The sequence below is a fragment of the Seriola dumerili genome, unplaced genomic scaffold (genome assembly GCF_002260705.1).
Source record: "Seriola dumerili isolate Sdu_G_001 unplaced genomic scaffold, Sdu_1.0 BDQW01000003.1, whole genome shotgun sequence".
Classification (NCBI taxonomy): domain Eukaryota; kingdom Metazoa; phylum Chordata; class Actinopteri; order Carangiformes; family Carangidae; genus Seriola; species Seriola dumerili.
Window position 1 is genome coordinate 18260883 of NW_019174258.1, and position 14887 is coordinate 18275769.

Here is a 14887-nt window from a genome sequence, read left to right on the forward strand (position 1 = left end):
TCACTGTGACCACATGACCTGAACAAAGAAGACTACACAAGATGGCGGTAAACAAAGAAACTACTCAAAATGGCCGCTGAGACCACCTGGTGTGTGTGTGGGAGGGAAGGTGTGAGTTTCTTTGTTAGCCTAGCTCATATAATCTAAAGGTACCAGGTTAGAGGGAGGAGGTTAGCTTCATGCAGGTTCTAGAACTGAGACGTATTGCTATGTGTGTGAACATACGAGTACTCGATTAACTATATGACTGACCACAACCTAAGCAAACATTACAACAACAAGACATTATTCAACAAGTACATTAACAAAGTTAAGACTTCTGCCGCTTAGCTATGCTGTGCTGTGCTATGCTGTGCTGGGAAAGGTTAGGCCCAGTCAGTTAACGTTACCCAGTCCTTGGAACAAAGAGGTCCTTTCCAGTGTTGTCCAGTGAGTTGGGAGGCTTCCTGGTGGAGTAAAGTCCTGTCTGGCTGTGTTGCTTTGCTGTTATCTCATTGTTCTCCTCACAGAGTTAGCTGTTCCACGCTAACTCTGCTATGACTCCTGTTGCTCGGAAAATCAGCTGGCCTTGTGTCGTAGCTGCTGATTCTGAAGAGAATTTGGTTCACTCTCAGTTAATCCGAAGCAGGTCGCTGCTGTTGAGGAGAAGAGTGTTTGCAGGCTGCTGTGAGCAGGCCGGCGAGAGAGCTGGATTCTCAGGTAGCAGAGCTGACCTGGGCTCGGGCCTTGCTGCCCTTTGAGGAGCCGAGAGGAGAGAGCAGGAGCTGTTCTCCAGAGCAAGCCGAGAAGACAGAGAAGAGAAGATCTGGTTTTGTTTGGTGACACCCTTGGGGGTCACATGTCACACGCTGACCCACACTGGCTGGCCAGTGAGGTCCGTGGGGGGAAGGGTCATCCCCAGGTGTGAACAGTGAGCAACTGTGGGGTGTGAGTTCCTTTGTCCAGTGGAGCAAAGAAACATCTGGTCTCTTGAATAAGTCCCAACAGCAGCATGAGGAAGAGATGATCACATCATCACAAAGGCAGAATCAGAAAACAAGGTTTATTGCCAGGTAGGATTTCACTTACAAGATATTTGACTTGGTGTTTGGTGCAGTATAAAATATACTTATATGAAAAAAATTAATAAATAAATGTGGAGGAGGAAATAACAATAAAAAGGTAAAATACTACAACAGTAAAAAAGACATGTATATATAAAAATAAAACAATGACAAAGATACTACACAAAAATACTATAACTATATACAAAAGTGTTTTAGAATGACAAAACTGCTGGGCAGGATGTGCAAAAGATCACAGTATGGACAATATCTGTTCTGTGCAGGGATAATACTCCAAGTTGTTACTGTAATGTGGTTGTTGATGGTTGATGAGGCCAGATGCAGAAGGAAAGGCAGGTGCTCCATCATTGGGGAGGATTGGACTGGAATTCTGGTCCTGATAAAGACAATTATACAACTGTTAGTTCTGACCAAGTAATTTCATTGGACGTGAGTCATTCCATGAGGGCTGCTATAGAGTATAACAGCACTGGGACTTTTAACCACATGTATCACTCCTCTTCACAGGTGTTCTATTAACTGTTAATCAGCGTTACATTTATGGTCGTTATCTGTCTTAGATTGTAACAAACTTTGCAAAGGTGAAACTATTTCCAGAAATAACATTTGTATTAAATGATGTCTGGTTGTCAGGAGAGGATGAAGGGAAGAAGCCTGGATACTTCAGCGCACACCTGAGGTGAGGTGTAAACAAATCAGCAAGCTAGTGTGCACTGTGCTGGTCCGGAAAATGTTTGTGTTGCTTAGCAACAGTTCAGTACCAGTCCAGTTGCGGAACTATTTGTGTTGGTGTTGGCAAATAAATGATGAAATAAACAAACTAATCATAATCTATTGTTGCTTATTTAATCAATATGGCACTTGTAGAACTGTTGTATAAAAGCAATATCACACGAGATGGAGTGATGTTGTACTGCGGCCTTGTACCTATGACTGAATCACAGCCATGCTGTTATTCAGTACATTACTCCCTCTTGTTGCTTAAACATGTGATAGGACAATTAGTTCAGATAATACAAGCTCTTTATATTCAAACATGTTAGGTCTGTTGTGTGTGTATAATAAATAGTGAGGATAGATATGAATATGCTAAAATAAATACAGTATGAATTTTGGCATGAATATGCTGAGATATACACAATGTGAACACTAGTAACAGTATGAATATTAGGAAATGTAAATGTAAGGAAATGAAGAGTAAAAAACAAGAGGTATGAAAAGAATTCAATGTAGACACTATATAACCAACAAACAATAGAGATATAGGCAGTGTTATAGTGATGAATTATGAATCAGCAGTATGAACATGTATACACTGTGACTCTGATTTAATCACAGTGGTATAGAGAAGTGGTGCAGAGTGGAGCAGGGTGACAGCTGAGGGGAAGAAGCAGATCCTGAACCCACTGGTTCTGGATCAAACAGTCTCTTTGTTTTATTTGTAAAAGTGATTGATGAATTTTACTCACCTCGACCCTCCTCACTGTGTCTGTACACTCTCTGCCGTTGGTGTTGATGGGACAGGCGGAGGCGGTGTCTGTACTGGCTCAGGTCCTGAAAGACAAAGGGATGCTGAAATCTCCTCAAAAATGTAAAGACCTAGTGAACTTTCAATCCTGCCTGACCTCGTAACAGTAATCAGTTATAAAATAAGTCTAAGGTTACTGACGTAACTAGCTGGGCAACAGGCGGCAGGAACAGGCAAGTTCTACTAAACTTCTTAACAGGAGTCTGTCGACATCAATTTCATACATTTATGCCACCTGAAATGTTTGTCAGTACAGTTTGTCATTAGTTGCACTACTGATACTTTTCGCTAAAGACCAACATTAGATTTTACTCACCAGTCTGACAGAAAAGTTGTGAGCTCGATCAAACCACATCTCTTTACTCTCAAGAGCTGTCTTCAGTGGTGGAAAGCCACACCTGCTTCTTTTCTTTGCTGTTAAATGTGGTGAATTGTCAGGAGCGGTCCTTTGGGATGGAGATAAAGATCACTCTCTAGGAGCTTCAGCTATCTTTGTTTCTGTGATGCTAGTCGGAGCTGTAGCGTAACTTCAAACTCTGGAGGAAGCTGTTCTTCTTCGTAGGACTTAGGGCAGACTAGACTCTACACTAACTCACACAGCATCTAGTGTTACAATGTGTATTACAACAGGGGACGGCTCTTTCACACACTGTTGACAGTGTTAGTTGATTTTGTCAATCGACAAAAAATACAGGAATATACTGCAAAAAGAAAAAAAACTAAAAACTACGAGCTAAAAGGACTTGCCACTGCCACTCTGTCAGCACATCATTCGAAATTCGTGGCTGTGACATTTCATTCAACAACCTGATCAAAGTTTTGATCCACAATGTAAATTTGCTTTAGTTCATGTTTTGAAGGAGAGTTTTTTTCTCATCATCATCCTGAAGAAGACTGAAGACTGACAACTAAAGACTGAAAAAGACTGAGGAAGACTGACACCTGAAGACTGAAGTAGACTAAAGAAACTAAAGAAGACTGAAGACTAAAGAGGACTGAAGAAGATTGAAGGGGACTGAGGAAGACTTAATAAGACTAAAGAATACTGAAGGGGACAGAAGAAGAGAGAAGACTGCAGACTGCAGGCGAGTTCTGCCTTTTATTTCTTAGTGACCAAAAACAGTTTACAAACACAAAACGCATGAGGTGAAAATCAAAGGGAAAGAGCTGCAGGTGGCGCCAAATCATAAAACAAACAAAACAAAGTCGCTTCCTAACCCGACCAATCCCCACTACTACAGAAGAAAACAAACGAAAATAAAAACCCTAGCTCCAATCTTACCTGTTAAAACAAAAAACACTCTAGCCATAAAGCTAGTGTTGCCAGACAGAAAATAAAATAGACAGGAAAATAAACAAGTTAAACTAAACCGTAATGCCCATGATCCCAATGTCACTGAACTAGTGCCTCAAACGAGTCAACATCAAATTATAACCACAACGACTGAAGTTAACTTTAGAGCTAACTATCACTCGAGTGAACAGTTCCAACAGAGAGGCACAGAGGCGGACTGCTCAGATAAAATCACAGCCGCCCTGACATTTCCACGACGCGGCTTTTATCTGTTTGAGGACGGGACCAGGCAGGCTTGTGATAGGCGGCTGGGACCACCTTTGCAACAGGGTAGGGACCAGCCAAAAATGAGGAACACTGGGGCACAGACACAGAGGAGCAGTCCAGAGGCGTAGACCAGAGGGGAATCCCTTCCAGAGCAGCGAATGACAGGTAGACCAGCCTTACTTCAAAAGGAACGACTGCACCATACAATAAAACATAATAACAACAAGAGATGTACCCGGAGCCCATAACACTGGAGAGGACTGATGAAGACTAAAGAAGACTGAAAAGGACTGAAGAGGACTGAAGACTCCAGACTGAAGACTCGAGAAGACGGAAGAGGAGTGACAAAGACTGAAAAAGACGGGAGAAAACTAAAGAAGACTGGAGAAGATGAAAGAAGTCTAAATAAGACTGAGGAAGACAGAAGAGGACTATGGAAGACTGAAGACTGACAACTAAAGACTGAAGAAGACTGAAAAAGACTGGAGAAAACTAAATAAGACTAAAGAAAACTAAAGATAACTGAAGAAGACTGAGGAACACTGAAGACAGAGGAAGACTGCCCACTGAAGAAGAATGAAGACTGACAACTGAAGACTGAAGAAGACTGAGGAAGACTAAAGGAGACTGCAGACTGAAGACTGAAGAAGACAGAAGGGGACTGAAGAAGACTAAAGACTGAGGAAGACTGAAAATGACTGAAGAAGACTGAAGAAGACTTTATGAAGAAATATCTTTAGGAAATTACCTTCGAGGAATTTTAGGCAGAATTATTCCCTTGTTCCAACACAGAATTAGCGCTTTAACACTGTATATTTGCTGCACTGAATAAAACCATGTAGATCGTCTTGATCTACTGAAATTAAAAATTCTGTAATACGTCACATACACTAGTCCCTGCCCTGAAGAGAGGAGTAGCATTAGAGTTGTTAGGGAAGGAGCTGTTGTAGCCAGGTGAGGCCAAGAACGAGGGAACACCTGCTCTCGAGTCGGTGTGGTTCTAGCAAACGTCAAGACCTTTTTAACTGAGACTGATGTCACTGATACTAATAAATTGTTGTTATTATTCATCCAGTGATTAGAGACAATGGGAAAGTATTCGTTCTCATTCCCCTTTGGGTGCTACTACAATGTGTGAAGCCTTGACACACCTGACAATCTAAAGATAGGCAGCACATAGTGAAGTAGTCTTTATAACTCAAACCGTTACAGTACTTATGAATGATGAAATAGCACCAAACCAATAGGACAGGACTTCATTGGACCCTGGACTAGGATCTTAAGCAGTGTCCAGATTATGTTGGATTATGTTGGTCGATATTGCAACAGTGATGGTCTGTTGTGACACATTTGACCTTTATCAAATAAAATGCAGCTCCTGTGATTTGGATACTGCACTTGACCATATTGTGATTTCAATAATATTTCAATAAATTGTTCTGCCCAAGTCCAAATTGAAACTAACTGTGACTGAAAATTCTGCATGGACATTTGATTTTTTGTGTACCTGGCGGACATGTTTTCTGTGTCCAATGAATCGGTAGATATACTGTAGATCATCCTGACCAATTAATGAACTTGGTACTAAAAGAAATCTGAATAAAGTTTTTCTAGCTTGGCCAGGATACGTGGGAACTTGAGTGGGCGGTGGTCAGAGGTGCAATTGTGTCAACAATTCAAACCACATTTTAAAGTCATTCATAAAATATTGGATTCCACCTGTGTTTCTGTGGTTCATATGGGATCAGGGAGCAGCTGACAGCAGTTAACACCTGCTTTTTTCTTGGGACTGAAAGCTGTCTCTGATCAATAAGAGACACTGGCAGCCAATAACTCTGAACTGGACACATCCAGTGTGATGCATCAACTTCACTCAGTCACTGTGGGCCTGCAACATCTCCTCCAGACACCTGTATGGAGCCCTACAAACAGACTCAGCCTCCATGTATGAGGGGCGAGATTAGATAAATATTATGCTAGGAAAGATTTCCCACCGGATGTGATTGAAGTTTTACTAAGAATCCAGATGAAACCAATTGTCTTCCTCTGATTAAACTGGTGTGAGACGACTGTCAGGCTGTATATGTTTCTGTGGTGTATGTGGGTATATGTTTCACACACAGTGCATAACATATTTGTAGTATCATCTGAAGTTACAGATTATAACTTTAAATATGTATCTGGACACTATGAAATAAGCCTACACACCTTCACAAGTTGCTTGTCGGAAGATTCTGAATTATGAAATTGAAAAGTATTAATTATAAACTGATAAAAATAACCGTCAAAGATAATATGTACATGTCTATTAAATCAACTCAGTCTTCTAGACATTATATTTATAAACTACTGAACTGTTTTCCCAATCATGTGTTCGTTTTTGTTTTATTCAGTGAATGAAGTGCTACATATATTAACCACAGTGGAAGAGCTGGTCGAGGTGGATGGTGAGTCTACAAAGAGCACAAGTCTCCCAGCAGAGATCAGAAATTGCCTCCACAGTTCCGTCAGTGGTTTAATCATGTTGTAGTCACTGAAACATATCTATGGGCCTAGCAACCAGCTACTATTGGATGCCACATGATGCCAACTAAGCCCAGCTGTGCCCCCTCTCTCCAGCTGTGAGATGTGCTCACAGCAGGCTGTTGCACTGCTTTCTTCTCAACAGCAGCAACGTTTCATCTGTGACCACGACCTCCTCACAATGGACTACAGTCATAATTTTTATGGCCAGTAGATGGCTTTGTAAGTTGAAGGTAAACATCAGCTGAACAGCTGATTCTACTGTTCCTGTGTGGAAAGTGTCTTTAAAGCACATACAGATGTCACCTTCTGAAAGGTGTGGATATGACATTTGAAACAGAAAATCAAATACCAGCCTTTATCTTCATGTTACACATATAATCTAAAGTCATGTAGCAACATTAACAATGAGTAATGAAGAGTAGACTCACCGTGTTGCTGCAGGTTCTGTAGCGGATGTTTTTGCCATCACAGCTTCTGCAAAGGAAAACACACATCAAAAATGTCATCACTATTGTAAACCAACAGGTGACTCACTCACAGGAGACATTGATCACTTAATATTTTTACATGTACACATGTGCCTATGTGTGAAATCATGCTGCAGTTTCATGAGGCTGTATGTTCTTTAGTCTTGTGCTGTATGTGATGTCATTCTCCATCTCCATTTCATGTCTCCTACTGTTTCACCCTGAACTTTGTTGAGCTCAGTTTGTTCTGGAGAGGACCGGCAGGTAAATTCCTAAAGTGCAATGTACACACATACACACCTGTAAGGTTAGAGCACACTAACCTGCAGCACACATTACCCAGCCAACAGCCATCTCAGCACTTCACTGAGATCCAGCTGGCAGAGCCCAAAATGTCAAGCAAAATTGAACCGACACACACACACACACACACACACACACATACACACACACACACACTGAGCCCTGTGTGTTATGTGCCATAGCAGAACGTTCCTTTCCCCGCGACAGCATGGACACGCTGTTAAACCCGTTTCACCTTGTTAGCAACAATAACAACACCCAATCTGTGTGTGTTTGTGTGTTAACTGCCATAAAGTGCACATTTCTTCTGCTGGCTTACAATAACATGAGACTAAACTGGTAGCAACTCATTCATGCCAGTGTAAAGCAGGTCTGGTCTAATCTTCCATTCAGGGCAGACAGAAAGCAGAGAGGCTCCAAGCTGAACCAGCTACAGACACAACAGCCAGCATTAATTAACCAATTAATAGATTTCTCCTGTTGAAATGCATGAACTACTCAACCATGGCTGGACAAACAGTTTGTGTGTGGATGTGGGTCAACTGTGTTTTCAGGGTCTGGGAATGTCTACAGCTATGGCTATTAGTCTTCCACTAAACCCACAACACTGACATCACAACAGTGTTGGTCTGTATACAGGATACAACTAATGTGCCACGTGCTACAATAAGAGGGAAAAAAAATGACAAGAATCTTGCTCCTTTCATACAACCAACAATCGTGTCAGATGAACTGGACACCACCCATCATGAGTCAGATTACTTCTTTTGAACTGATTTTAAACTGCATGTTATTTAACACTGTTAATTACATTAAAGCAAGATTATATAGAGATGGAATTGTCTGCTAGCATTTGTAAACTAACTTTGGAGTGACCATGTTTTTCACTTTGTCACTTTGAGCTATCTGTTGTGCCTGTACTGTGTACTTGTTACTCAGACTTACACCGGGAACACACTGCCTGCATTGCATGGCGATTGACATTGCTAAGCTGCTGCAGAAAATCTTGTGTGTGTTCACTGTGTCTCTGCTGCTGCAGCTCTATCTCTCAGGATACTGAAATGTTGGATTTCTCTTCATCATAAATTAATTTCTGATTTATTTTTTGACAGAAAACGTCACTAAAATGCCACTGTTTCCACATACAGCTGTAAAATAATTAAATATATTTATATTTTTTCATGTCTGTGTCATTTCCAGATTCAGACTAGACATAGAAACCATAGTGGATGGTGTCAGTTTTATGTAATGTTGCTGGTATAATGTCACTTTGACATCAATAGGTCTTTTCTCCATCTGTTTCTGCTGGGAGATGCTGAATCTCTAGATCACGCAAGGTAGCCGCGTCCAACTCCAGTCCAACTCCGTCTCATGAGCAGCAGTCTGGCTGTTCACACCAGATCTGCATTTCTCTCCGCCTGTCAACCCGCGATTCTGCTCCTCTCCTCTCCTCCTTTTAAATCGTAGAGCTGATCTTTTAAACAACCTGATGAATTTATATTGGATAACCTGCAGGATGACTTTTGCAACAGTGACGTTAAAAGGACCATTGTCTTGTGTGATGATCTGCTGGGAGGGGCTCCTCTCCTGCCTCGTCTGTCTCGTGCTCTGTGTAGACACATTTATCGACTTATTAATCAAATACCTCTGTTCCAGATCGATCTGTTTGATGTGTTAATTCTATATTTCTAGTACACATGGATTGAGGACAATTCCTTTGTGATGACATTTAGCATAAACATTATGTCCCAGTTTACCTCTCAGTAAAACATTGCCAGCCATGTTTACATCATGTAGCAACCATGTACAGTTATATACTCTGTCACATTCAGTCATGTCCATTAGTACCTTCTAAATCAAACCTGCACTAGAGTTTGCACAATAGATGCCAACATGTTTGTTTACAATCCACTGTCAGTACATTATCACTGCACTGACACTGCATTGTCACGACATTGCATTGTCATTGCACTGTGACTGCCCTGTCACTGCAATGAACTGTCACTGTCACAGTCTCTGTCACTGTCACTGTCAATGTCCTGTCACTTTCACAGGCTCTGTCCTGTCTCTGTCACTGTCCTGTCTCTGTCACTTTCAGTCTCTGTCACTGTCCTGTCTCTGTCACCATCCTGTCACTGTGTCTGTGTCTGTCACTGTCTCTGTCACCGTCCTGTCACTGTGTCTGTGTCTGTCACTGTCTCTGTCACCGTCCTGTCACTGTGTCTGTGTCTGTCACTGTCTCTGTCACCGTCCTGTCACTTTCAGTCTCTGTCACCGTCTCTGTCACTGTGTCTGTCACTGTCTCTGTCACCGTCCTGTCACTTTCAGTCTCTGTCACCGTCTCTGTCACTGTGTCTGTCTCTGTCACAGTCTCCGTCTCTGTCATGTCACTTTCACAGTCTCTGTCACTGTTGCTGTCCCTGCACTGTCACTGTCGCTGCACTGAAAAACTTGAATAAACTTGAAACTTGAGCTTCTCAGGAGCTTTCAATGATTTAAGCCAACTCCGAGAGGAAGGGCTGTGACTGTTGTGTGCTCTGGGTTAAAGGGTGCACTGGGTTCAGTTAATTATTAGATCAAAAAGTAATAAAAAGGTAAAGCTTTCCAGCACCCCAGACAGTTACAGAGCAACGTATTAAACTCAAAACAAAGTAGCATGTTTGAAGTGCAGTCTGACAATTACTAAATGTTGCCCTGAAAGAGCTTTGTAAAAAAGGTCAAAGCAACATCTTCTAAGAAAAGCATCATTCACTAGTCTGTTATGATTCAGCATGGTACCTAGCAACAATTTACCTGTAGACCCTTGTCATCTCTGAATTAAGAGTGGAACAGTGTTGATGCTTTTGGTCACAGACGGGTAGTTCCCCTGCTTTTGGATTGTTGCTTTATGAGGACAGACAGAGCTAGTTCGGAGTTAATGGACCCTTAAAGGGGAGAAAGACACAATCTGGCACCAGAGGAGGCAAAGCAACGGGACAAACTGCACTCCAAAAGAAACACCAGGCCCTGACAGAAAGCCAGCGTCTCTCTGTGTGTGAGTGTGTGTGTAAGAGTTGAACATTACAGATCAAGCTGGATAATCTCACTGTAGCCATATACCATTGTCCTTCTACTGTGTATACAGTATATAAACCTGTGCATCTCTTTGGACAGTTTGAAGCCTCTGAAGGCTGGCAGGGGTTGGGTGAGACCGTGTGTAGCTTTGATCACTGTGACCCTGATCACAGAGTCTGGAAATAATTGGGTAACAGGACTACAATGCCCTCACCCACATTGCACAAGGGGTCACTGAACGGTTTGATGAGTATGAAAATGATGATGAGGGTATTTCACTGGTATGGTCCTTAGAGGAAATCAATACAAAGTTGTTCTGCGTGATCACCTTTATCACAAGGGGTCACTGAATAGTTTGATGAGTGAAATATATGCTTTGACCTTCACAGTCACCAAATCTCAAACCATGGAAACTGTGAGGACATATATATATATATATATATCTGTCTTTATGTCAAGATGTTGGCATGAGACGATTAGAAGACGTTGGACGTTTGTTTCCTTTATAACAACTTAAAACCAACCAAATATCAACATCTAACAGTGTTCGTGGCCAGCTGCCTGCAGGGTTGTGAGTCCCCCCCACAATATTTTACTGAAGAGCAACACTAGATCAGTGGAATAACCCCCAAACTCCCTTTTATGTTATAGAAAATATGTAGAATAGGTTTTCACTGGCTTTAGATAAAACAAAAATAAAAAGTATCATACATGATTTTCAGTCTATTATTTAACTTTACAATAACCTGAGTGAGCTATGAGGGGAACAACATTGTGACCTGATTATTACAGTCAGTATCTATGATGGAAAATAGGGTGGGATGAGCAGAATTCTACAGCCTTAGTTGACATGGTTTTCCAGGGCTCATGAACATCTGTCTCAGCAACGGTAACTCTAAACCCTGCATGAGAAAACCTGTCCTCCACAGGAAACATTCAATGAAGCAACACTGGCCCAAACATGATAAAGCACAACCATAAAACTACCTCTAGAAAAACCCAGGCCAGTTTGTAGGGTGTATTTACTCCTCTTATCTCTTTTACTTCCACTCCTTCCAACTCATAACCACAAGGTGCCAATTAAGAAGCTTTGGTTCTGCTGTGTGCATTACTGTTTCCATGGTTTATATTGTGTGTATGTAGTAGAAAAGTTCAAACATATGACTATGTTGCCAAGATTTCAGCAGTGGCATGGGAGAGACAGTGAGGATGAGCAGAAGTCAGAAATAATGGAGACAAATGTGTTGCCAGAAGGCTCTAAAATGATGCCGCATGGCCCAGTCTGAAACAGATTGGCTGTGATGACTTCCTGGACAAGCAACACAGCACAACAAATCACTAAGCAGAGACAAGCTAACAGTGCGAGCACACAGCCTGATGGTGACTTCTAAAAAACAGCTGAGATTTGAAATCCATACATTTGATGCATTTATCAGTGTGAGGAACATACGGAACACACCCAACCAAGACTGACTCCCCAGAATCCCACCCACACCGGCCCAGAGAGCTGCTCCTTTACTTCCCTCATTGTCATTTCAGTGACGTTGCTGTAATGTCACATCTGAGCAAAGACTTCAGTCAGTAGAATACCATTTACATATGTTCGTTCTTATGTACTGCACTCAGAAAAGTTTGACCATTGTCTACTTAAAAAAATTAAGGCAACAAAGTGACACTTAATATAATTGAATAGATTTTAATTACTTCAACTTTGATTAAAAATTATTGATTTAATTAAGTAAATTAAAACAAAACTATTAAGTACAAAATAATGAAATCATTGGTTGAAATATTTTGGATTTACTAATAATATAGCGAATGTTGAGTAAATCCGAATCAAATTTACAGGAAAAACTGATTAATATTTTACTAGGTATCTGAAAAAAAATAATTTCGATACACCAAATATCTGCAATAAAGTGATTTAGATTTCCTAATTAATTAGGTGGAATTAATTTCTATTTACTAATTATTTAGATGAAATTGATTTTTATTTACTAAATATCTGGATGATATTGATTTATATTTACTAATTTTATGGGTGAAATTGAGGCTATCTTTCTAAATATCTGGATAAGAATGATTTGGATTCAATAAATAAAATAAGTTATATAAACTTATAATTGGTACCACATGACTTAAAATTTATTTAATGTTATTGTCTACTTAATATCACGCCTTCTTGTTGCAAGAATTTACTGAAGGTCAGTTAACAAATTACCATATGTAGGAAAACAGCAGGTTTTATTACATTACATTTATTTGTGCAACTTTGTTTACACATACATTTTCAACATTTTTCAAAAAGATGTTCTGTGTGAAATACCAAAATACAAAGAAATACAGAGGAAGACTGTTAAAAAAACAGACAAAACCTTTTGTACAATAGGGATATGTATGCTGGCAATCTGTGATCAAAGCTAATTATGAAGTGGAAATTCACAAGGAAAGATGAAAGAGATCTATAAATTTCTCTGAAATGCAGAATGACCTATGACCTCTGCCTATCACTTGTGGGCGTTGCAGGCTCAATTGACTTTGGGTGTAATTCAAGGTTTGATGTTTATATTATGGTAGTGTTTTCAGACTGCAAAAAAGCCTTTAAAATTTGTATATGAAAACTGAAATTGTTGAGGCCAATATGTTTTTAAACAGCTTAAAGAAATCAAAACATCCCTGTGCTGACTGACTCAAGTCTGGGTTAAAGGTCAGGTACTTTGTTTGGTTCATCACTAACTTAAATGGCACTCAAATCATTAATTTGTCCAAATCAAATTCCTCTATAAAAACTTGCAACATATGTATCCCTGGTGTACATAACAGAATCACAGCAGCAAGCCCCTGAAATGAGTATGACAAATTGCATTTTTCGGAACACACCTGAACAGTAATTAACTGCAGCACTGAAACTCAGACAAAGCCTCAAAGTAAACCATGTGACAGTAAACATCCATAATCTGTGAAACATCAACAACTACATCAGATAAAACAGATGTATATGTATATTTTCAAAATTTCTTTCCAGAATGGCAGGAGCTTTGAGGCCTGCAAGCAGAACGATAAAATATTTCTGGAGCAAAACAAAGGCACTTGCTATTTGAGGCAGGCCAATTGCACAGGTAGATTCCTCAGTGTCAGATCAGTACAGCTTGTGTTCACTAACAGTGGCACAAAACAGAGATAAAGACCCAGTAGAATATTGTCCATCTTCATAATGGAGCTGTGAGGTGGTGATGCAAGAACCGAAAATCGTAAAAAACAAGAGGAGTGTCTGGTTTTGCCTCTGTCAAAGTGGACTGTGTCACTGGCATCCATATGTCCTAAGCTGGTGGCAAAGTGTTCATAGTCCATCAAGAAGCTTTGTGTTTTCAAAACACAACTCTCACTGTCCTGGTTATAATGCAGCATTATCATTTGCTCGTTACTTCTGGAATAACAAGCTACAAAAACAATTGCTTGTGCCAGTTGTAAGTCCAAAGTATAACATCACACCCTTCAAATGAGTATGGATAACATTCTGAACAAGACTTGAACACTTAACTGCAGCACAGAATTAGTGAGCACTTCACTGTATTTAGGGGTCCCTTTCTTAAGCCAGTAGCTTGCTCTCGAGGCTGTTCATCTTCGGGGAAAGCTTTGAACAGTCCAGCTCGAGGAAGAGTTTCTGAAAGGATTCAAAAGTGTACCTGAGCTCCTTGGGATAGGCAAGATTCACTGTATACGTCAAACCAATGAGCTTGGCACAAGCCCTTGGAAAGTTATCCAGAGTGGTCAGAACCTTTGTTCCGTCTATCACGATTCCGATGTCCTCTGTACCTTCTGGCAGATTCGTCTGGATGCTGTAGATTTTCATCCCTTGTACAGCAAGATCCTGTGCCACACTGTCTTCATCTGCATCCTAAGACAACAAGAACATTTTGTATTTTAGACTGTACAGCTAAAGGAGATGGTCCTAAATAAATACAGATTGAGAGAGAGAGAGAGAGAGATATGACATGCATTTCAACTTACATCATACTCTTTAAAGAGCTGATGGGCAGATTCCCCAAGGTACAACATCAGACACCGGATGACAATGTCTCTTGTTATGTTGATGGTAGGATTGCTAGGAGCCTGAAATAACATAAATTAATATGGCACAGTTTTTAACACTAGGAGGCTTAGACTTAAAGAAACCACTGTCAATGATCCTTTATGTGCTGTCTGAGAGACCAGTCTTAAAAAACACTTCCTGTCTTAACTGAGGTTTTCAGAGGACCAGCTATGACTCCAAAAAGTCACTGGTCCTGGAAAAGAAATTCCCATAAAACCAAAACATTGTAAATGTTATGTTTATCATTGAACATATGGTGAGCTGGTAGGTGAGTTTTGTCACCTTTGGATA

General features: G+C 40.5%; 1 protein-coding gene across 1 annotated transcript in view; it reads right to left on the bottom strand.

Annotated features, from left to right (window-relative positions):
• The window catches only part of LOC111221332 (ADAMTS-like protein 3), a 229564-nt gene that overhangs the window by 88381 nt on the left and 126296 nt on the right, over nt 1–14887 (bottom strand). Inside the window, exon 5 of the mRNA XM_022744695.1 lies at nt 7108–7153. Within this exon, the coding sequence (XP_022600416.1) occupies nt 7108–7153 (46 nt within the window). The remainder of the gene's footprint in view (nt 1–7107; nt 7154–14887) is intronic.